This window comes from Malurus melanocephalus, unplaced genomic scaffold (assembly GCF_030028575.1).
Source record: "Malurus melanocephalus ecotype Western Australia unplaced genomic scaffold, MMel_1.1 scaffold_1019, whole genome shotgun sequence".
In the NCBI taxonomy this organism is placed as follows: Eukaryota; Metazoa; Chordata; class Aves; order Passeriformes; family Maluridae; genus Malurus; species Malurus melanocephalus.
In genome coordinates this window covers 48,189-73,137 of record NW_026624251.1, presented here as the reverse complement: position 1 = coordinate 73,137, position 24,949 = coordinate 48,189, and the positions used below count along the sequence as shown (strand labels likewise).

General features: G+C 34.4%; 1 protein-coding gene across 1 annotated transcript in view; it reads left to right on the top strand.

Annotated features, from left to right (window-relative positions):
- The window catches only part of LRP1B (LDL receptor related protein 1B), a gene marked incomplete at both ends in the record, with an annotated part of 111,617 nt that overhangs the window by 38,871 nt on the left and 47,797 nt on the right, over positions 1 to 24,949 (top strand). The window contains 6 exons of the mRNA XM_057386638.1: positions 10,419 to 10,608; positions 11,968 to 12,172; positions 20,244 to 20,436; positions 20,876 to 21,001; positions 22,867 to 22,995; positions 24,381 to 24,500. Coding sequence (XP_057242621.1) covers positions 10,419 to 10,608; positions 11,968 to 12,172; positions 20,244 to 20,436; positions 20,876 to 21,001; positions 22,867 to 22,995; positions 24,381 to 24,500 — 963 coding nt within the window. The remainder of the gene's footprint in view (positions 1 to 10,418; positions 10,609 to 11,967; positions 12,173 to 20,243; positions 20,437 to 20,875; positions 21,002 to 22,866; positions 22,996 to 24,380; positions 24,501 to 24,949) is intronic.

Here is a 24,949-nt window from a genome sequence, read left to right as displayed (position 1 = left end):
GGTCAGTGTGTTCAGTTAATTCACCCTTCTTGAAGTGAAGCCCAAGAAAGGGACTTGTGCTCAGTGATAACCAGAAGGAAGTTCCCACCCACAAAATTGTTTGGTTTTAGTAGAGGCTTGCTTGGTAATATACTTCTTTACTGCTCATTTTTACTCAGCCTTCATTCAGTAGGAAGAGTTGTAGTAGGAAGAATTCTATGAAACGTGATGTATTTTTAGACTTTAAATATTTGTAGCTTCACCCTACCATCAAGAAATTGCTGCCMGCATCCTTACCAAAGTCTTCAGGATAAGACAAACCATGATTTTCCAGCTGAAGTCTCAATAAAATCTGAGTATCTAGCAATAAAATGTGTATCAGCGAAGTCTGACATAACTTTAATATGGTGTATGTAAAAAGTTACCAGGTTTGTCAAGGTAAGATTGGAATTCAAGGAAAATCTGAATACATAAGGGATATATCTTTAATGCTAAACATCCAGAAGTATTTTTGACAGAAGTGTTAATTCTGGAAATTTCTGCTGTCTTTCATTTCTGTTCCTCTTTACCCCATTCATCTGTAGTCAGTTATCAGCTGCAGATACTTAAAATAGTTTCTTCTATTACTTATCCTTTTTCACTACTGTCTGTTTTTTTTGGTTTTGTTTTGTTTCTTTAAGACTGCAATATCAGTAATTGTTTTCCAAAATGTCTGAACTGCCATACAGTATTTGCTTCTTAAGTTGTGGATAAATCTCATATGGATTTTTGTTGTTTTATGCTGTGTTGCCTAAATATAGCTATTTGTTTGGGTCASTTTAATAACAAGACCAAAGTGATGAGGAAAAATGGAAGTTTGTTTGATGTATCGCCTTTTGCTGTTAATGGAAATTATTTTAGAGGAGAAATCAAAGTGATAAAATATTGTTCCACAGCTGACGTTGGATGGTTGTTGTATGGTCTACCTTTGCTCTACAGTTCTGTGGAGTTTGTGTTTAGGAAAACAGTTGGCACTAATGCCCTTTTAAAAAAAAGGCATTTTAATAATTTTTAGACTGAAAGAGGGTAGATTTAGATGAGATTTAGGGAAGAAATTCTTCCTTGTAAGGTGGTCTTTATATTTTAAAGATAAACTAAGCAATGTTGTCAGGATGTTCCCATTACTCCCACAAAAGCATTAAACCAAAGGATTCWGAGTTGAGCTTGGCTGCACAAGAGACAGAAACGTGCAGTGGTAGCCTGGAAGCACAATTTTAACTCTGGTGTTATAAGAAGAGATTAAAAGTATTATATGAAAAGCTGCTGGAATTTTCAGCATTTAAAACAGACAAAGAGGAGAATTAAATACTGGTGAAGCACTAATGCAGATAGAAATTGGTTTTTAAAAGAACAATAAAGTATTCCTCATTACTTCATAATAGCTTGCTCTACAAGAGCTAAAGACATTCATAAAGTATAGCTGGGAATTATAGTTTTAAGAAATTGTTAGGAAGCGTTTCTACTTTTAACTTAATATGCCAGGTTTCATTTTTCATTAGCAGAGTCAGCACTCTGAATAATTGAATGTCAGATGAAATTTTGTATTCTTGCAGAAGTAGTCACTGTACATCCTTGGGATGTGTACGTGAACTCTGGTGTTTTGTGGAGGTACTTCTGTGTTATTGTGTAGAAATGCTCCTTTGTAAGTGAGATGAGTTATAACATCCCAAAATAGATTTGTTGCTCTCTTSTTATGTGTTTTAAACCTCTTCAGTATGTGTTGAGTCATTCCTTTTCAGCGGATGTTTTTGTAGCCTTCCATCCCACAGTCTGCAYGTGATTTTTGTCTCTCTGTAAACAAGAGACAGTTCATGGGGCTGCTTGATATAGTGGAAGTATTTGATCAGCCTACATCTAGAAAGAGAAAACACCACTAAATCAATTCACTGGAAAATGTAAAATTCTAWAATCTACAATCTTCATATTTCCACATTAAGAATCTGTGATTGCATAGAAATTATTGAATGGATTCCAGCTGAGAGATTTTGGTACTAATGTTTCATTTCAGGATTGAAAAATAACTTTTTTGACAGTAATTTTGCTATTCTTTTCTCCAAAATTATTAGAATGCACCTGTAGTAAGTTTTACTTCATGTAGAAGACATTYAAACCCACATTGGAAATGCCTTTTGTGGTCATATCAGTTCTGCAACCTTCTCCTACCTCATTAACTTGAAGTCCACAAATAGAACAAACCTTTACTCGGTAATTGACTTTAACAGAGAAAATAGGATACTTTACATGCAAGATACTGTTGTCCCAGGTTTTCAGTTCACTGAATGTAAATGTGTYCTTAAAGGATCTATTATCTGATGGATTCCTGCCTGCTGAAATCAGTCGTGGCACTCAAATCTCATAGATCCGTGAGATGTTCTGCACACTGAAAACACTTCAGACATACAGAGCTCTTTGGGAAACAGGTTTCCCGTTCACTAAAAACAGATTTACAACTCACGAGCAGCCCATTATCTAACATGTTTTTAGCTCACTGAGAACAGATTTACTACCCAGAAACAACCCATTATCTAACATGTTTCCAGTTCACTGAAAACAGATTTACAGCCCATACGCAAGCTATTATCTAACATAGTTCCGACTCACTGAATATTGATTTAGAATTCATAAACAACCCATTATCTGACAAATTTTCACCTCACTGAACAGATTTGCAACTCATAAACAACCCATTAGCTAACACATTTTCGGCTCAGGGAAAGTAGATTTACGGCATATAAACAACTTTATCTAACTTGTTCCAGTTCACTAAAAACAGATTCAAAACTCACCAAGAATCTTGTACCTGGTTGGGGTCCTGTCTTCAGCAGGAAGAATCAATGGCAGCAACCAGTCCAGGATGTGCAGAGTGTGCCCTGACACCTTTATTCTTTGTGCAGTGTAGATTTCTTTGAAGGGCATTCTTTTACATCTCTGAACTCTCCTTTGGTCATTCAGCAGCGGCTTTTTTTCTTTCTTATTTTTCTGAGTAACTTTATCAGGTTGATTTTTTGTACTCCCACTTTTTAAAAATTTGTTCTTGTCTCTGATTTCCCATAAACRTTCTTTTGGCTGATCTGAGTTGTTCCAAAGCTTATGTTTATAAAAACTAACATTTTTAGAAAAAAAATCCTGAAGTGTCAGTTTCTAACCTATTGGTGGTTTTGTTGTTTTCTTTTTTCATTTACATATCATAAGTAGAAGTTTGAAGTAAAATATTCATTAACTAAAACCTGCCACAGTGTATCTGTAGAAAAACAGTGCAGTGTTCAAAMAGGTTTAATTCAGTGGTAAAACAGTAAACAGACCAATGAACAAATTAAAAATTAAAGAGGAAAGATGGAGACAAGGCCAACAAATAAAAATTAAAAGAAATGAGAAAAGGGGAAAAGTGTTTAGGTACACTCAGTGAGCTGTTTTTTTTTTGGTTTTTTTTCCACCTGCCTGTGCAAGCAATGGCACTGAGACATTTTGCCAGTGTAGTGTCTTTCACAGCACAAAAGGGAAATGTTATGTGAAAAAAAYGCTCCTGTTTTGAACCTGAGGCACTCGTGCCCAAGGAACACAAAAATCTTTTCACTGCTAACATAAAGTGTCAGAATCTGTGATGTATTGTAAGGCTCTTTACAGTCTGAATCTTTTAAAGGTGTTCCAATGTGTGCTACTATTCTTCCTAACTAAATGGGTCCAATTTAACTGTCAAAAAGGCATTTATGTTCCCATTTCTCTCGTAGAGCATTACATTTTGTACATTGTATGAGATCCCTTTAGTTTTGGAGCTTTCTTCTCCAGCAAAGAACTTTTTAATCTGTTAAAAATAAATACTTGAATATTCCTTCTTTTTATTTCATAAATTAATTGGATTCGTTATATGATTGTATGTGTTGGAATATATTGGTCCAGGGACTTTCCATTTTTAAGGAAGGATAGAGTGAGAGGCTGTTGTTAAGTCTAAGATATTCAAATAGAAAAACATAATATTAATTATTACAATGCCAGCCTTGTTAGAGAAAAAGTTTCTGGTTTGTCAATGTRATTTGTTTCTGCATATTGGAGAATCAGATAATCACAGAATGTTTTGGTTGGAAGGGTCTTTAAAGATCATCCTTGCTCCAGCACCCTGCCACTGGACAAAGATTAGCGGGTAAAATCTGTGAGTTGCTATTATAGGTGGATGAAGTTTACTAATTTTATTTTCAGATTTTTTGTTTAATTTTCGAAATATGCATTTCTGCACATTTCGTGCTTTGTTTGTGTGTTGGTGTGAAACTCTGAAATGTGTTCGTGGCAGCAGCTGACTCACCTCGATCTTTTAGTTTGGTGTGTTCTGAGCATTCCCAACCTGAGTGCTGAGGTAAAGTGTTCCTGCCTGTTCCAACTGAAATTTTTCATAAATTAGTGATTTTTTGTGACTGATTTGATTTTAAACATTACACTTGAATTTGTATTGATATATGAATTTACTAATTTTTTCTATCAGAAGCTGTGACTTAGTTGCATAAAATGTGAAACTGTGGTGAATTACAGGGAAAAGCTACACAGGGGAACATCTCTCAATTTTCAATTTTTCATTGTATTTTTTCCTAAACAGTAATGTGATCCAGCAAATACTCTTAGATTACTGGGCTATTCTGTCATTAATGYTTCACATAACTCTTTTTCAACAGTAACAAGAAGGTGTGATTGTATATATTTATTAGAAGGCCTATTGGGATAGTCATGGTATTGTTTTTAATGTGGTAAAGGTGAATAGTATTTTTTTTCAGAATCCATTTGTAATGCATTAAGAGATTACATGAGCTGCTGTAATTAGGAAAAAAGATTTCTTCCTATTATAGTTTTTCTGATATTTAATAATTTAGTAAAAAACTTCCATGTCTATAMGTTCGCTTTTCATTTAAGATGTCTTTCTGCTTTTAAAAGCTTTTATGTGGATACATTTAATTACATTGAAGTTATGATATCGTAACACTTTTTTAATTTGTAAAGATTTATTGAAATATCTTAGGAGGGTTCCACTTTACAGTTATAGAAAATACTATTGGTTTTCTAAATTATGGACTTCCCTGCATTTCCTTAAGCATATGATGTATCATTAGTTCTTTGTTGCATTAATCCTGTTGACCCTAGAACAATCCCTAAATTTAATAAGGGAACAAGTTCTGTCTCACGTATTAAAGGACAGAGTATGGCARGTTTGCATCCCTGTTGGGGTTTTCCTTGGTAACATTTCTGTAAGGTGTATATCCATTATCTGGAGAAAATTAATTGGAGGTAGATAATAGATTTTGTCATAAAAAGCTATTGGTTATTTTGGAAGACAGCAGATGTTTTGTTAAATGTGAGATTTCAGTAATAGACCTTCGAAAAGGTGAAGTACTGAAAGAAAAAAAAAAAAAAAAACCACAGAAAAACCCAACAAAAGATTCGGGGTTTTTCCCTGACTTTAGAATGATCTTGTTTTTCTTTGTATTATTCCCGACAAATACTCATTCTTTCCCGTATTGCCTCAGGAAGTTTGAAGGAGTAATGAGGTCGCATCCATGGAGGTGTTTAAAGTGCCTTGGACTCAAGCTAGTTGTTACCTTGAAGAGCCTGAAGCCTTTTATTTTTATACTGTCTTATTGAATTTAATAATCTTTAATGTGGAATAGCTTATGGCATGGGTTTGTTTTTTCAAGGTAGAGAAAAATGGTTACAGATGTTTGGTGATTCATGGTGTAATTTTAGCAAACTGTACATCTGCTCTGGAATAAAACTATATTCTTAGGCTAGCTAGAATGATAGTAAATTGGTTATTGCAGTTTATAATGAGCTTTAAATTGTCKTAGAATTTTTGTTTAGCAAAAGGCTTCCTGGTAGTCAAAGAGTAAAGTAGAAAGTGAGAATTATTTAAAGTTCTGACAGTGAGAGACATGAATATAAACGCTTTTCTTCATCTTGCTCGTAAGTCACTGCTTTCAGCACAGATCAAACAGTGACCACCTGTTACCTGTCACCATAATCCTACAAAACACTGACAGAACCCACATCCCCTCCTGTGACCARCCTGCTGGAACCATCCAGGGCTGAGCCCTGAAAGGGAAATTGCAAAAGCCCAGGCACAGAATGAATGAAGAACAAGCAGGTGATTCACTGAACATTAAAGCCATCTCCAATGTTCTGATGTCAAAGTSCTGTTTATGCTCGATTTTATTACTTTGATGGCTTTTCAGTGTAAAAAGAATGATGATGTTGACAGTTGTTCTTGCTTTACAGCATTGTCAAAGAAATGGAGTTGTTAAAATYGGAAATTAAAGGGAAAAGGTAATTGAAGTGGTGCAACTGGAAAAGTTTTGACTAAATTTTCTAGTTAAATTTAAAAATAGAAGATAAGAGGTAAAAATTCTAGGAATTGAAGAACTAGTGTATACCTATCTATATCTAGCTCTATCTCTATATCTATATACATTCTATATATATTCTATATATATATCTATATATCTATATTTATATCCATCTATCTATGTCTATATATATAACCTAAATCAGTGGCAACTATTACTGGATAATTTAAACCTTGCCCTTTAGTATTTTTATTTTCTGGGTGCCATAATAAGGGAGCRTATTCTGAGTTCTTCAGCTATTGATTTGTTGCTTGTCTGTTCCCYTGGAAAGTCAGATGAAGATCAGCACGACAATATTTATAGGCTGCATCTCATCTGTGGGATGCAATCCATCTTCGTTAACTTCAGTAAAAGTGATAGATAGCATTTGGCAACGTAATGATGTGATCACTCTGGCATTGCCTTTGTAAATCATAAGCTGTTGCATTCTCTTGTGTAGATATTTAATCAGTTATACACCCCATTACTGATTTAATTCAGAACGTCAGTGGCAGGTGAATAATGTGAGTATTTGTATATTAATATCATATTGTATTAATGTTCTTTTCATTTAAGTATGCTATTCATGTGAAAATCATAAACTGTTGCTTCATGGCTAGAATAAATTTAATCAGTGCTGTAGGCATCTAATGCCATCAGTGTTTTAATTCAATATGTCAGTGAAACAAATGGGATTCTTTTCATTTCCACTTTCTTTATGCTTTACCAGTTCRGAATATTACATGATGCTGCAAAAATATGAAGCTTAGAGTAAACAAATTGCTAATTTTCAACYTGTCAGTGGCTTTTGGGACTAAATCCCCCAACTGTAGCACCAGAGAGGATGAGTCCATATTTCTGATATATTATAGAATAACTGAATATATAATGATAAATTAAGTTTAAGGGGAAAAAAAGTGCTCTAGAATATTCCTTAAAGAAGTATGAACTAAGTAAATACAAAATAACGTCTGTGCAAACCAGTGATGATATAACACTGAAATGCAATTTTTCAGGAGTCTTCATCAGTATGTGAATGTGAATCTGCTAGAAGGTTTTAGTTCTAAGTAACAACCTGAAAGTTTAGAGGACCATTTTTAGGATCAATTCTGTCCTCAGTCRCTAATTTATCACTGATAAAAAGATTTACAGGAATTTGGAGATACATCCATAATCTCTGAATAAAAAAAATATAAAAATTAACAAAAAAAAAACCAAACCAACAGACACCCAAACAAACAACAAAAAAGGCACAACCATATAAACTAAGAAAAAAACTGGATTAGTGAGGAGAAATTATTATCCTGAAGATTTCCCTGAATAGTGCCCTGATGGCACATCCAGCTCACACCACATGCTAACAAGAACAAAGTTACTTGTGTTATTCATTATAAGAATTTATCTAAAACTTGTATCCCTCTCTAGATCTTATGCCCTTGACTTTAAAACTATCTTATTTATAGATTTCTAAAACTGTTAAATGAGTCACTTCTATATTGGTGGAGTTCTCAATTCCGTAAGTACAGAACATGATAAAACTCAAAGTTTATTAGCAAATTAAAGAGTGCACCTGGTGTAAATCCTTCAGAATTAATACTTTTGGTGGAGTTAAGAAAATGCAGTTGGTGTGTGTTGCAGCGGTTCATAATTAATTAATTTTTTTCTTGTGTTAAAGCAGTTGAATTTCTCTGATTTTTTTTTTTTTGGGAGGGGGGTAAAATCATATTTTTTTACTCTGAGTTTTTCTGTTTGAGTCATTTATGAAACAATTATCATTTACAGGTTTTTCACCTGGACCTCATCTTTGAAATAGTGTTTTTTAGATTGCTTTATTTTAGCCCTGCTCCACTGAGAACATTCATATATATGGCAGAGTTTTTTGGCAAAACTGCATATTTTAGATATTTTATTAAAGTATTTTTCATCTGTGTGCTAAACGTTCTCTTGTCTTCATACCTGCCAAAACCTTCCATGTATCTGTTTTCTAAAAATTTAGAAACTGTTATTTTATAAACCGTAACTTGGATTTAAACCTTCTTCTGTCACCATTTACAGACCTAAACATGGAAGTGCAGTATGATGTGTTGGTCCTGTCTAAGAAGGGGAAATTTTGCTTTCTAATATGTGTGGAAAAATTGAGTCCTCCTCTTTAGTACAGAAATTACTCATAAAACAGCAAATCTGGTGTTGTAGAGCACTTTCATCCTTGCAGTGATGTTTTAGTCAGTCACATCTCTCTCTGACAGGAACATCATTATCTTTTGTCTGCTCTACAAGACTTTTGGGCTTTATTCTGTAATCAATTTGGTCTCAGATTTCTTGGCAGAATCAGACAGGAAACAAAGCTAAAGTTGATAGAAATTCAAGAGGTTACATGAGGAAATTAGCATTTTTTTCTGTCAGTCATCATACAATTGAAGAGCAAGAAATGCTGGTTTGTTTATACAAATGCAGTGTAGAATTGGTCAGAAAATGTCARTGCATCTGTCRTTTTTTAATAGAATCATAGARTATCCAAGTTGGAASGGACGCACAAGGACCATTGAGAATAAGTTGTGATTCCACRCAGGGAAACTCAGTATTTAAACCATGTATCTAAAAATATTTATTTTAGTTCAGGGAATTGTATGTAATGGCAAATTTGGATTCARTGTATAATTTTAATGGAAATCTCTATCATGATATTTGAAATAACTGATTATCTTTGAATTTCAGCTGGTGATTTCTAATACCTTCACTATATTTCAATATTTTGAGTTACTTGTGGGTGAGCTGAAGATACATGGGATCTTTTTCCTAAATTCTGTTTTGTAAGAAGGCAAACTATTTTTACATCTATTTACATCCCTTTAAGAAATGTCATCTCATTTATTTTTTTTCTGTTGTTTCTTCTTGAGTACAAGTCACTGATATTTCTCCACAGATATTTACAAAATGCAGTGAGAAGATGGCCAAATGCTTTAACATGAAAAAAAAAAAAAAAAAAAAAAAATTATTGATCTCATAGATTTATTTGCTTCAAAGTTTTGATTCAGTGCTTGCTCTTGCAGTGTGATCAAACTTCTTTTGGGACTTTCTGTTCTGTGTATATGAATTGCAGAGTAAAAATTCCATCTTYCAGCAAGCTGGATGTGAATTGTAATAGCCAACATAATGTAATCCCAATTATACTTCTAGATTTTTGCCTTCTGTAGCTCATTAATGAGCTGCATGAGCCTTCTGGTCTAAAAATATTTGTTTATAGCAAAATAATAAGTAAGTTAACAACATATATATTTCTGTAGTAATTCACAMATAACAGTAGGATATAATTATTCCCATTTCTCCCAGTCTGTCGCTTTTATATATTGGGATTCAGTATCATTTGTCATTTCACGAACCTGAATATATGCTTTAGTTGTAGTTATTAATATTTTCTTTTGTTTCTAGCTCACAGTTTTTTATGTTGAATGGAAGAGTGTGATATTGTGGCTTGTTAAAACTATATATTGATGCTGAGACTTTCAGAGTTGGTATTTTTTCAGTATTTTTCAGGTGTTTAACAAAAGCCAATACAGTTAATAACATCAGGGCACTTTGGTCCCTGGTTCTGTAACATGTGTCGGTATAACAAAATACATTGAGAGAGAAATCTAAATAATACAAATTACTAGTGAGAAAATGCCCTAGACTTGGTTTAAATTATATTTGAAGGAATGACTTAATAGTTTGTTGTCTTTAATAAATGTTTGTTATTTCTAATGTGTTTTTTGGGGACACTGTAGTGGCAATATTAGTTTGGTGATTGTTAGAATTGACCAGTGTAGTAAAGGGTTGTTAACAGTAGTTCTGCCCTCTGTGCTTTTTTAGTTTAAATATATGAACAAACATAGAATATGTTGATTCCAATAAAATAAATGAAGTGCAAATGATAAAAGTAACGGCAGAGTAAATCGCCTGAAATAGCTGAACTCTGCGACTGCGCAGGATCAACTCCACAGAAAAATAAAACAAATGTTGTGTTAGCAGTAGTTTCATTGGCTCTGTCACCGTGTCTTGCAGATGTYGGGTCAGTGGAGGGACTGGCTTATCACAGAGCCTGGGACACTCTGTACTGGACCAGTTCCACCACCTCCTCCATCACCAGGCACACCGTGGACCAGCGGCGCCGCGGGGCGTTCAACCGCGAGGCCGTCATCACCATGGCCGAGGATGACCATCCCCACGTGCTGGCCCTGGATGAATGCCAAAAGTATGTCTTACATCCCTCCCACAACAATCCAATTCTGCTGTCAAGCAGCATTCTTTATTTAATCAACAAATGCTGCTGAGCCCTATGAAGGTTGATCAGATTTCTCCGTTTAGAAGACAAATATTCATGTGTTCTATTGTTAGTATCTTTTATTGTTTTGCTCTTATAAAGGAGTCACAGAATAAGACKTAACATTTTATGTTTCAGGTCAAATAATCATTACATTCTCATGGAATGTTCAAAAATTCAACAAGCTTTTATTAAGAGTGAGCTAAATGGAAATTAGTGAGCGGTCGTGTTGCTCTTATTGGTTAAGTGAAAAATAAATCAAAATTGATTTAATTTAAGCACTTACAAAAAGAAGTCTGAGTTTGTATGTAAGGTAGAGGCCCATGTGTTTATCACAGAAATCAGTGTTGTATAAAATATGTAACGATGGACAAAATCCTGCAAARAAGTCAAATTTAGTTCCCTTCCTGCCTCTCTCAAAAATGCTCTATTTCTCAGTAAGAGGATTTATATTTTTACTTCAATGTCCTACCCATTTGAGGTACTTTTTTCTGTTAATTCTGGAACAAGGGCAGCCTTCTTTGTCTGCTTCTTGTAACTGTCTCTCCTTTGGGGAAGTTGAGGAGCATTTCTTCCATAKTAAACTCTATTTTTAATTTGCGGTAGCTGAATGTACAAACTCGCACGAGTAGTGGAACTTATTTCCATGAGTGACTTCATGTCCTGCTCATGCAAATTAAGAGTTTCTGCTGTACTGTAAAATACAATTACCRAGGTATCAAAAATAAAGGCTGCAATGAGAGGAGGGGCGGGTTCTGGTCAGGAATTGGAATTCCATCCACAGCCCAGTCCATAACACTGCTCTGTTATTGTTAACAAGAACAAGGGGCTGACCTGTGGAGGACATTAAGGTCATTTTCTCTCCATTGCCAACTTTCTGCACACCAGTTGTATTATGGGAGAAGCTGCAGATTCATTTCACTGTTAAAGATTACTAATACACACATTAGCAGGATGAAGTTTATCTCATTACACAGCTTGTATCTCTCTCTGATGGTATATTGCTGTAGAGACAAGATCAGGATTGAACAGATCTGTTAGAGAAAATAATATGTACTCCTATACAAATTAATGAACTGGGAAACTGYTATAATTTATATATATAATTTATTTATAGGCTATTACATTTTCTTATTCACYACTGATTATCACAATTWYTTATAGATGCTATTCAGAATTGTTTATTAAGGCATTTGTTTTTGGTTTTTTTTTCTCTGTTGTTTATTTCATAGAGAATTAAATTATAAAATGTATCTTATGGTTTTGTTTGTTATTTTGATTTTAATGCAGCTTAATGTTTTGGACTAACTGGAATGAGCAGCTCCCAAGCATCATGAGATCCACCCTCTCAGGCAAAAATGCCCAGGTTATCATTAGTACAGATATTCTGACACCAAATGGACTCACCATTGATCACAGGGCGGAGAAACTTTACTTTTCAGATGGCAGCTTGGGAAAAATTGAGAGATGTGAATACGATGGATCACAAAGATATGTAAGTAAATCAGAAATCCTGAACATACTCTTTGTATGTTTGTTTGCATTCATTACTCTCTGCAAAGTGAAATTGTCACAGAAAGATCATTAATTGCCTAAATTTCTCCTAGTATTAGTTCYACGTTAAATTTAAAACTTAAAACTCTATTGAGATATAAATAATGTTGTTTACTCAAAATTTATTTTGTGTAATGCTTGAGTGTTACTTGACAAATCTGATTTCTAATCTTTTATCACTATACATGTTCAAATATTGAACTGTTCTCTCCATTATTCTTCTATCATAATATATTTTGGTCCTTTAACACTTTTAGTTTCAGCTCAAGTAGATCTTTTACTGGGAATTGCTGAAGGCAGTTGATCTGTGCTTGTGGTTTTGTTAATCTTTAGCACTACATTTCTCATATTTCATAAAATCTTCACTCTGGGGATTTTGTACCTCCCAAAGTTCAGGATAAAATGAATGAAGTGCACTTTCTGTTGTGTTCAATTCCCAGCTATACGAAATTAGTGCACATTACCTCAATTTCATATTCCATTAACTTTTTTTAAAGTGCTTCTTATGCAATATGAGCTTTGAAATATTGTTTCATCTTTAATGAAAATTACGTGTTTTTTCTGGAATCTTATCCAGAAGTTCCCCACACTTTTTTTTTTGACAAAATTTTTGTCAGAGTAAAATAGGAGAGCTGAGCTTGCAAGAGCAGAACTGGAGTACAATCAGCGTTGCTAGGCATGTGCTTTTCCTTTTTTCCTTTTGTTTTTCTTTTATATAAATTAACCACAGCTCACCAATGCTTTCAGGTGCARTAATTATATCAGAAACTGGGCAAACCAACCAAATGTATTCTGAAGCTTTCAATCTCTGACTATACCCTTAGTAAACCAAAACAGAAGTACAAGGTAATTAGTTAAGTACAAGGCAATTAGTGGGTTGTGATTAAACAGTTTAACTTCATCTTTGCATAGGGTATAAAAAAAAGCACCATGGACACTAAATAACACACGATGCTACTTAGTTATGGCAACCATTGCTAAAATACCATGTTTTTATCAGGCCTTTGGCTTTTACTTTGCATTAGTAAGAAAACTGTTTTCTCAGCAATTAAATATTGAAACTGCCAGTTTTCTGAGTATGTCACCTCTTGGTTTGGCTTTCTGACATTTTAACTCTTCTTCCCTACAGGAGTAAACAAAAAAAAAAAAAAAAACTCCTGAATACAATAAACTGTGTCCAGCATGCTCTTCTGAAGCGTTTTTGGGAATCATAGAGTGTTACACCAATACCTGTTGTGAGATAATCAGCTAATTCTGTTGTGAGATAATCAGCTAATTCTGTTGTCAATATTTTTGACCTGGGTGAGGATTGTTACCCCCGAAGGGAAAGCCCAGCAGGCTGCTTGGCCTCTCCAGCAGCACTTCAGCAGTGGCTGAGCAGATGTRTTTTTACTGGTACAAGCAATGCCACAACCCAGCCTGGTCACTGCASTGTTGATCTAGTCAGATAATATTTCCAGGGCAGTTGTTTTACCTTGTTCATAAATTGCCCATCTGGATGATATATCTAATTTCTGTGAATCAATGCAGTTGGATTATTCCACTATGCTGGTGATCTCAGTTTCTTTGGGGTGTTCCACAATGTTCCTGCCATCAACCACCCGTCAAAAGCACTTTAAACAGATTACCCTTTTCCTCACGTTCTTGCTTCATTTCTCCCTAGTTTCAGTTAGGTTAACAGGGGTAGAAATTGGATGGTAGAACATGAAGGGCTAATGGTAATGTAATGAATTTTCTTCCAGATAGCAGCTTCTTTTCTTCATTCTACTCACTGCAGTCTAGTACAATGAATTAGTAGAAAATCATTTAGCAATATTGAACTGACTCTTTAAAGTGGATTGTAAGGGTTTATTGATTTTGTGTTGAGCTCATATTTTAATAGTATTATTTGGTTTCTGGAATGCTCCTTAAAGTTTGGAAGATTTTTTTGTTACTTTTGTTCCTTTTTATTACTGAKAAGATATTAAGTTTGTTGAGGTTTGTGGTATTTTTAAACATTTTTTTTATTCGGTCAGATCTTCAAATTTGAAAAACAGAAATGGCAATTATCTTTCTCACAATGCTTACCATTTCCTTTCATTTTTGTTGTTGTCTTTACTTGGATTTAATATTGTGGCTTCAACTGTTTTTAGCTGCTTAATGTTTTAATTATAACATTATTTTTCCATGAACACAGAAACAGAGCTAACAGCAAATAAAGCTGATTTCATGTTTTGGACTCTTTTCCAATAAATCATGAACTAGTTTGATTTATTCTTTTCCTTTTCCTCTTCATCGTTAAGTATTTTGTGACATTTTAAATGTGAAAAGCTAGATTTCTAAAAAAAATTCCTGTGAGCAGTTATTTTTTAACATCCAGGTTGGAATATTTTAGTCTCACTTATGTTTTTGTAGGCCCATAGATGTGATTATTAAAATCAATATGGGTTTAGAGGTGTTTCTGGTAATTATAACCTTAATGWAATTGCAGCCTGCCAGTAATTGTAACTCTCAGTTTTTAGGATGTGTTTTTCTGCTGAATTTCTGTATTAAGGCAATTAAACAAGTTCCATACTTGGTGTTCAACTTCTGTTTTATTCAGTAACATTTCATCAAATCTGTTCAAACTACTAAATGCAGAAGTGGAAACTTTAGGTTTGGCCATGCATTTATGAAAAACTTGGGTTCATGATTGACCTTAAAATGACTTTTCATGCCTGTTGTTATATTTATTTGTAGTACAGGTGTCACTGAGGAGAGCAGAATAATTTTGGCYGGTTCTGGGAAGGTTTTCATGATGACATCAATGTTACTTTGGGAGGTGACTGAATAACTCACTAAGGCAGGATAAAAGTGAGATCAGCCAAGGCAGCTAGAACAGAGAGTAATTATGCAAAATATTAGCAATTTAGAATGTGGAATGTAACTCCATTACAATAAGAATATGCTAAAAAAATATTAAAAGAGGTTTTCACTATGATCCAAGTATTAGAGGTTAAAAATGATGCAAGTCCTGAATGTGACTGTGTTGAACAAGTTCATTGTTATAGTCTCTRTGTACAAATAAATATTCAGAAATTAAAATTAACCCGAAGGAAAATCATGTCAACTAGAATGCAGGTGTTTTAACTATTATTGATGGTTGTCTAGGAAAAAAAATTAAGTTGAGCCTAGTTTTACAGAGAAATTACTTCATCAGTTTCTCTGYAATTATTTTAAATGACCCTGGAAACAATAATAGCAGAAAAACAAGAAAGGTTAGTAAAAAGTTATGATGTTAGCACAATATGCACAATTTACCACCTAGACATTTAAGTTCCCTGTGCTTTGATTCTCCTGTTTGCCCCGTTACGATAGTCAAGGGAACAAGAGTTAAATTCTGGGCTTTTTAATAAATTCTCCTTTCTGAGTTCGAAAAACATCTGCAACAGTATAGATATTCTTGGCAGTTAATGGTACTAGAAGTGAATTTGTGAGTTTTTTAAAATTTTCTCTGTCCAGCAATATAAATACAGTTGTTGTAGCAGGAATGTTCTATGCTTGATTCTTTTCTCTCAAAATATAAAAAAGTCTTTGCTCCTCAGCTTTTCAAATGCCCATGTTTCCTTTTAGCATTCATCTGAAGAAGCCCAAAATGAGTTGATAAATACCCTAATTGAGAAATACCAAAACCAAGAGAGCAATACTCACCCCCTGCTTGATTTGCTGTATTTCTAAAGAAGTTCACTTCATTGACATTGATGAGTTGCTTTCTTTCAGTAGCTCTGTAAAGAAATTCTAAGCTTGAACTTAATGAAAGTTTTTCCCTATCCAAAGGCAGTAAAATCCCYTAATCCCTGTGAGGTGGATACCTGGTTGACACAGATTCAACACTGTTTGGGACAGTTTGCTGAAATATCTTGGTGTCCAATGTTGCTAACCTGGTAGAAATGAACTTAAAGAAGGAATTAATGAACAGGTAAAATTAATCTCAAAGGCTGTGGACAGCAAGATTATTTATAATACCTCAGGATCCAACAAAAGTCTGGGATATTGAAGTAAATTAACATTAGGTAAAGCTGTTGTTGTCATTTATAAAGTTGAAAATAATTTGTGTGATTAATAGGCATGCAGTTCCAAAGAATGTGGTTAATACAGTGGTGGTTTACAGAGCTGGGTACTTCCCATTTCCATGGCACTGAAAAGTACAGGCCTTTTATAAACAGTTGCTTAATCCAAATAATCCATCATTCAGCTGAACTGCAAACTGAGTATCAGCTGGAATAGTGCAAATTCAGCACTGGAGTTTGGTTTTCAGTGTCTTAGAGGTTCATTTCTAACACAGAGAAACAAAAATGAGTTATTGAAGAGGAAGCACTTCTGATTTTGTTAATTTTGTGCTTGGAAAATTCTTTGGAAATGTGATGTTGCTGTGCTGGGTAAGCATGGTCTTCTGCTATGCCCACTGTATCCTTTTCTGTGTGACTGCAATTCTGGTTATTTTGAAGGCAAAAGTGAAAGATAAAATGAATGAAAGGAAAATTCATGGATTAAAGCTATGATGAAAATAGTCTTCATTCAAATCAATCRGCAAAAAGCATCACAGCAAACAAAATCAGGAGTTTAATCTAAATGTACCTTGTTTGGTAAATAAGTCAAATACATAAAAGTTACCAGTTAAATTATTTCATTTTCCCCTGTCTGCACAACAGATTTCCCTATAGTTCAGTCTCATGTATTTTTTTCCATAGCTTCCTSCTCTATAATCTTTTAAAATCAGTATTCGTAACTTAACAATAAATATAGAATATCACTTTATGTCTTTCATTTTAAAGAATAAATAGCATTGAATAATGTGGTGCTCTGTATAAGTCGGTTCTGTTAGATTTTTTTTTTTTTTTCTGATATTCATCTAAAATGTTTGTTTTTAAATTACTGCTGTCACTTTATGGTTGTATAATGATTTTAATATGAAATTAACTTTAAATTGTCAGTATTTTTAGCCTTTTTCAAGTGTAGTTTTCTGTATTGGAGTTGTTAYTCTGTTATAGAACTCTAAGTAGCTTTGGGTATCTTTAGGAAAATGAAGAGCCCTTAAAAACATTTAAAAGCTTTATTAGATAGTTCTGCCCATTTATCAAGCATTTTGAAAGAGAAATATTATCAATAATCCCTTCATTAGAGTTAAAATGCTTTGAAAAAAAAAAGTAAATCATATTTTAAGCTGGAGCATTAACTTTATGCACTCCTCTTTAAAAAAACCCTCAGTATTTCTATAAAAGTTTAGTGTTGTCATGATAAGAATCATTGAATGTCATTCTTACTGACAATAAYAAGAGTTTTATATAAATCATCAAAATTATAGTATTCTGTTGGAAATTCTCATCTACCTGACAGTCCTACCTGGCTGGCTTCTTTCCTCTTTCAATCATATTTTTCTGGAGAAGCTGCTACACAGATCTCAAATTACAGATGTTATATGAAAAACCAAAAGTTTTCTGGACAACTCAAAAAMCAGAATTTAAAAAGGAAAGAATCACAGTTAAAATTAAATTGTTCTTCAACTTCTCACATCCCCAGATCTCCTCATCTCTATCTCCTCATCTCTTTATGGGAACCAGAGAAACATTTCATGTGTTACTCAGAGGTTGAAATATTTTTTTTATGATGCGTATTGGCATAATTTAGTATTCAAAAATGGGATGTACTCTTGGGTGTGTCTGATTTCCACTCTTTCAGGTGGTTAAAGGATGCTAGGGATCTCTTTTCATGATTCCTTTTAAGTTTTAAAATGGTTCTTGGGTTGCTGGAATTTTTGGTATAAATTTAGACCTAAAAACATAGAAATAAAAAATGGTCACAACTTTCAGTATTATTCCATAAATTAGAATATTTAAAAGACTGTAAAGTTGGCCGAAAGCTGATAGAAATGAGAACTCTTTATTTAGAATGCTTGAATAAAAACAATGTCCTTGGATAGGGCTGTGACATAATTCAGGGCCTTCAGGAAATTAAATACAACATTAGTGAACAAATGATTGGGGTGTTTGTTTTTGTGACACTTTATTTGGATCTCAGCCGTCCAAGGTTGAACAACAATGATCAGTTCTGGAATGTTACAATCTGAAAGAAATTAGGACAGTGCTGCCCCACAGAAATGTGAGCAGRGCAGTGCCTGCTTTTGCATTGCTTCTTACAATAAAATCTTTCCAACTGGGACAGTTTCACATTATCACAGAATAAAACAAATTGCAAAATCTGCATGGCCAGATTTCATACAGATCTTTCAGGAACACACATGATTTTTATTTTTCTTTTTCCTGGAATGTCTGGATATTAATAGTGTAGGCTTTTAAGAGTATCTTATGAAAAATGTYTTACTGTAAATGTGCACGATTAGAAAAGAAGTCTTCTGCTCTTAATATATTCTTTTATCTTTTAATTCTTTTAGTTCTGGAAAAGGGTTGGTTAGAGAAAAGTTGTCCACTTGGGACATTTATCACTGGGAAAGATGTTTCCTGGAAAAACTGATTTGCTGTCCAACCTTCTTTAAAATATGCAGAAATACATGATGTGCATAGTGAAGCAGAATTTGTTATAATTATCTGATTAATGTAAGTAATTTTGACGTGCTGTCTGTATAAGTGAATTTAAACATGAACAGGAATGTTCCTGTGCACAGGATGGGAATTATTTATGTTAGCAGATTGTTGAGATACCCTGGGCAGGGAACTRGCACAGGTGGGGACAAACCTGGAGCATCCCTTGGTGTTGAATCCTGCAGAGATGGGGCACTTACTTCATCTCCAGGGCATAACTTTGGGGATTTTGTTTCAGAAAATGAAATTTGGCTGTCCTGTATGTCAGGTGCATATGTTAGATGGAGAGAAAGACTTCCTATGCACCCACCATTAATTGTTTAATTACAAAATATGGGATTGACTACTCCTTTCTCATTCCAGCATTTTCTAAAGGGTTGTCACACAACATCCAGTTGTGAGCACAAAGTGCTCGGATCCGTCAGTTGTGCTGGTTCATGGAGATTTCCATAAAATCTCATTTTTGTTACAAACTCCCTTTGGGAAAAGGGATAAAGCACACAGAGCAGATGGAAAACCATGGTGATCTAAGTAGAAATAAGTTCAGGATGTTATTTTTCTAGTTTTATCCAAGTTTCCCTATGATAATTAGCACATAGATACAGGATTTTTACATTTTTCCATAGCTGGGGTCAGAACTGATGATAAACCTGTAGTAAGACTGAATAAAAATATCGAGCATTATTTATCTCCATTAACTAATGGAGAAATACTAAYCCCTTCCAGTAATTCTGCTCAGCCAAAGTTAAACTTTCTGCTAAAAAAAAAATACTTAAAAATTGTCAGATTCTTCAGAAGATAAACTGTTAATGTGATTTTTTTTTAAATTCTGATAGATGGAAAGAAAAAGCATATGCAAATATTTTGCAGGAGCTGTGATTTTGATTGGGATCAAATTCATACTATTTCTAGAATTTTCTTCAAACCTCACTTTATAGTGAACTTCAATGCATTTTTTGTTCCTAGGTTTTGCATTTATTATTACTAGGGTGAGATTCTTTTTCTAAACTGGAAAACACAAACCATTTATTGCCTTGAGTTCAAGTTTCTAATGTGATGATTTGATGAGCACTCTTCAGTTCTAAAAAGGGCTCCTCACTYTGGTTCCTAAGGACTGAATTTTCTGACTTTCAGCCATGCTGAAAGAACCCCTCTCTTTTCTGTCGGAGCTATTAAGCAGGTAGYGTGTTGAGTAGGTATTTTTACAGGCACATTTAGATAAACTGTGATTTTTTTAATTAAGGAACAGATGCCTGGTTTTCTGAAATTTGGATGCCTGTAGCATCCTTTTAACACATTCTAAGTGCTGTTATCTCATTTTCCCAGGTGCTGCAGGTATGAAAGCATTAAGTGTTTTGTCTAAAAGCGATGGGAGTCACAGTTTGCACTTTAAAAACTTCTTGCTCAGTGACAGCATTTCTTCTCCTGTTTCTCTCCTGCTYTTTTGCCTTTCAGGTGATTGTCAAGTCTGGCCCAGGCACCTTCCTCAGCCTGGCAGTGTATGATGAGTACATTTTCTGGTCAGATGGAGTGAGGAGAGCCATCCTGCGTTCCAGCAAATACACGGGAGGAGACACCAAAGTTCTTCGTTCCGACATCCCGCACCAGCCCATGGGAATCATTGCTGTKGCCAACGATACCAACAGTTGTAAGCTCCACAGCAGTTTTCTTAATGCCAATTATCATTCATTTCAGGATTTTTATTTCATTTTAACCATGTTGAAAGATTATGTGGTGTTTCATAATTTTTTTTAAAGAAAAGATGGGATATAACCTCTTCCCAGGTGAATAGATATTCAAAATTTTCTCCTGTGGGTGTTGAGCTCAGCAGATAGCAGTTAAATATTTTCCTGTCAAAATTTCAGCAGTTTTGAATGCTGCAGGTTTTKAAAATTATTATTTTCCAGTTGTTTGTTTATCTTTAGCATGCCAGCATCCGAGGGATGCTGACATTTYCATCCGGCTGATAAAACCCGAATCAATTGCCCGTGAGTCTGAGATAAGGTGATCCTTGCCCTCTCAAAGACATTGGCCATTGAAGCAAATCTAATAAAATAARAGTTGATCTCTTGTCATTTGTTTTCCAGGTGAGCTATCTCCCTGTGCACAAATGAATGGAGGCTGCCATGATTTGTGCCTCCTGACACCTGATGGACGAGTGAACTGCTCRTGTCGAGGGGACAGAATCCTGATAGATGATAACAGATGTGTGAGTAAGTAATGGTAGCTGACATGATGCTTTTCTGTGCTGTGATGCAGTTGGCTTTCATAAGACAGTTGGCCCAAGCCATTAACTTTATTTCTTCTGTATACTGTAAAAATTGATCTGGCAATTCAGCACAAACCAGGCTTTTAACTCTTTGGTCTTACAAGTCTTTGTTAGTCCTTTGAGGGGTTTTAAAAACATTAATACTCTCTTGAAACACCTATTTTGTGGTAGTGGGATACTGTTTCTTGTTAATAGTTGGGATTTTTACACATCTATCACATTTTTTTGCTGAGAGAAATATCTGTTGTTATCCTTCAGATCTCTCTAGGGTTATGTGGGATCAGTTACTGAAGCTGGACCTTAATTAAAGCACTCTTTCTCACCTCTCTCTTTATGTTGTCAAACCAGTGATTGGCAGTGGAAGTGAAAGAGGTTCAGCAGATAAATTCATATGCCTAACMATTTATTTTACAATAATTATATGGCATTTATATGTTCCAAATGCATYGCTACTCTTAAAATTGCTCTTAGGTAAAACCATTTTTAAACTGTCATCTAGGACATGATGCAAGTTTTAATCTTCTAAATTATTCTGTAGAATGTTTGCAGGAAAAGTTGATCTGAGCTATTAGGAAAAGTAAAAAAAAAAAAAAAAAAAAAAAAAAAAAAAAAAAAAAAAAAAAAAAAAAAAAAAAACTATTAGGAAAAAAAAAAAAAAAAAAAAAGAAGAAAGATATTAAATGTTGGGGTTGAGTAGCACAGAAAGGATGGAAACAAGACAGACTTCAGTTTAGCTCTGAGATCAAAAGTTTTTTTCTTTGTAAGGCAGTTGAAAGGGATACTCAATAAAATTGAAAGTTAGCAATTCCAGCTGAAAAAAGGAATTAACTGTCCTTTCACAGTGTAATTAGGCTGTATAACTTCCTGCCAGTCAARAGTCTTGAGACAAAGCTCCAGTGAAATTCAAAGAGGGAGAGATGATGATATGGGTAATGACTGCTCCGACTACTTACTTGTCATCAAAGAAACACTTTGAAAGGCATTCAAATGCTTTGTTTCTGCAAGATGGAGTTGGAAGCAATCTCCACAAGGGTGTCCAGTTAGATTTGAACTGAGGGCAGATTATCCTATACATACTTTWTTTCCCATTTTTCTCTCTAAAGATTGCCATCTAAGATGCTGAACTAGATGAACTACAAATGTAATTTAGAATTACTTTCTCTGAGTTCTAAATTCTTACAATGCTAGAAAATGGAGGGAAAAGAGAATAAAGTAGTTAAATTAAAGTTTAAAGGACTATGTAATTCATATTCAAGACCAGATCTCACCTTGTCCAGAATCTATATTTTTCCTTCATGTGTGAATCAAATCAAGAAATGCTTTCAATTTATATTGGCTTGACTATTGCATGTAGMAGACATTGGTTCTTCCTGCATTTGTGCTGAGGGGATTAGAATGGAAAAAAAGAAAGAAGCAAAACAACTGGGGATCATTTCCCCATTCTTCTTCCTGAGTTGTCTTAAATACTTCTCTTTTCTCTCCACTTTGAGACTTTGTTTAGAACCATGCTCACAAAGCAGATGTATGACCTTCCATGAAGTTCACGACCAAATTGTTCTGTGTCAAGTTTGTGATATGTTTTTCATAAGTAAAGGAGTAAAAATTTCACAGATATTTGTCAATGTATTTTCTTTTACAGGTTCTCTCTGCAGAAGCTTTTAAGTTCTGATGCCATGGTGTGTTTTATTGTTTTATATTAGGTTTTCAAAATTCTCGTAGGCCAAATTTTAATTGCAGCCAGGATGCTTTCTCATTTTCACCAGCTGTAAATGCTTTTAAAAGCTACGTGTTAATGTGCTTTATTTTCAGGTAAAAATTCAACTTGCAACATCTATTCAGAGTTTGAATGTGGGAATGGTGAATGCATTGATTATCAGCTGACTTGTGATGGCATCACTCATTGTAAGGACAAGTCTGATGAGAAGCTTTTCTACTGTGGTAGGTATTTGTAGATCTTCCACCTTCCTCTTGTAATTTTGGTGTGATACATGCTCAGATTGCTTCCTCTGTGACTTTTCTACTCATTCACACCAACTGCTCAGCCAAGATGCACAGGAAGAAAATGCCAACACACATTAAGAAAACCCTGACACCACACAGAGAGAATTACCTGAAAATAGTTTTTCTTGCAAACTTCACATATTAACTGACATATTTGATAAAAACATTGAAAATATTCTCATATTTCTGTCTCTAAAATAAGAATAAGGAAAAACACAGGTTGCTGCTTTAATATTAAAGGTGGAAGACACTTATTCTACAATACTGAAAATAAATATGAATGCTGATTTATAAATTTATAAGTAGATTTATAAGTAAAAAATTTGTTGCCCGGGGAAGCTGTGTCTGCCCCATCCCTGGAGAAGCTCAAAGCCAGGTTGGAACAGGGCTTGGAGCAACCTGGGATGGTGGAAGGTGTCCCTGCCCCTGGCAGGGGATGGAATGAGATGAACTTTAAGGTCCCTTCCAACCATTCCATGATTCTGTGATTCTGAGGGCCAACAATTTGTCTTTCCGTGGATTTGCCACATGAATTTATGGTGGATATTATATTAATTTGCAGGGTGTCAGTGTACATTTTGCCTCATTTAAATCAACCCTATAGTTTTTTTGCTACACATTGGAAATAAAGCAGGAAGAACTGGGGTCTGCCATGGACTAGGTCAAATACAGAGTATTCCTTTCTGACTCTGATAATGAAGAGGATGCTGGAGTCATCATTACTGATTAATTAATGCAGTGAACTTTAGTATTGTGACATGACTTCTGCAATAATTAAGGCTTTAGTAATCAGTCCTGAATTTTCAAACATCTCATTATGTAAAATTCACACATTCTCCAGTAGTGTTCTTGAGCAAAGTGTTGTTGGTATTGGTGCTCAGAAATCCAGAAAACTCTCTGTTAATATTTGTTGTTATTTTATTCTGCATTTAGTCCTGTTTTGATAYAGGCCAAATTTGGTATGCTTCATTCTACATGCTCACAATAGTGATGCCATATGCAAACATTCTCCCAAAAAAGGCATTAAAAAAAATTTAATACCACAGAATAAAGATAACTGGGAATTAGGCTTTCCCTTTTATTTATTTTGCTCTTTCTTTCATTCTTTCTCATCATGTTTTCATTTATCGTTCTTTATCCCTTTATCAGTCCAAGTTCTGCTCGATAACAGATGAACAATTTCTGAAGTTTTGTGTTTTTTTCCCCATAGCTTCAAATGCGTTCTCAATTAACTTATTTTTCTGCAATGTTTGTTTGGGTTTTGTGTGAGGCCGTTTTCCTCAGATGCCAATCCAATCATGTGCCTGAATTTTGTTTTCCAGAGAACAGGGGCTGTCGGAAGGGTTTCAAGCCCTGCTCCAATCGCCGCTGTGTTCCCAGTAATAAAGTSTGTGATGGTGCAAACGACTGTGGTGACAACTCTGATGAATTTGAATGTAAAGGTAAATGGCACTTATTTCCAAGGTGATTTGGGAATATTGCTTTGTAAATACTTATTATGCAAATAGGAGTAGCTGGAAAATAACCTGTAATTTAATCATCTGATGGGATTGATCTACAGACTGATRTTGGTTTGCACCTACAGTCTTCTAGAAGGAGAGTGGTTTTGGCTGTAAAATAAAACATAAAATATACATTTGTATTATAGATAATATTTTATATTTTATATGTATAAAATATAAAATAGAGGTTCTGTTTCTTCTGTGAAGTAATGAGGGAGTAACTCTACTGCAGACAGGTTGAAAGATGGGTGGTTTCCTCCGCTTCTTCTTTGAAGCAGCAAATGCTCTATTTCTTTGCTTCTCAGATGCATGGCAACATCTGTGTCCTTTGCAAAGCTTATTAGAATTGTTCTCCTTTTTAAATCAGAATTGTTTTTTGGTTTATGTCT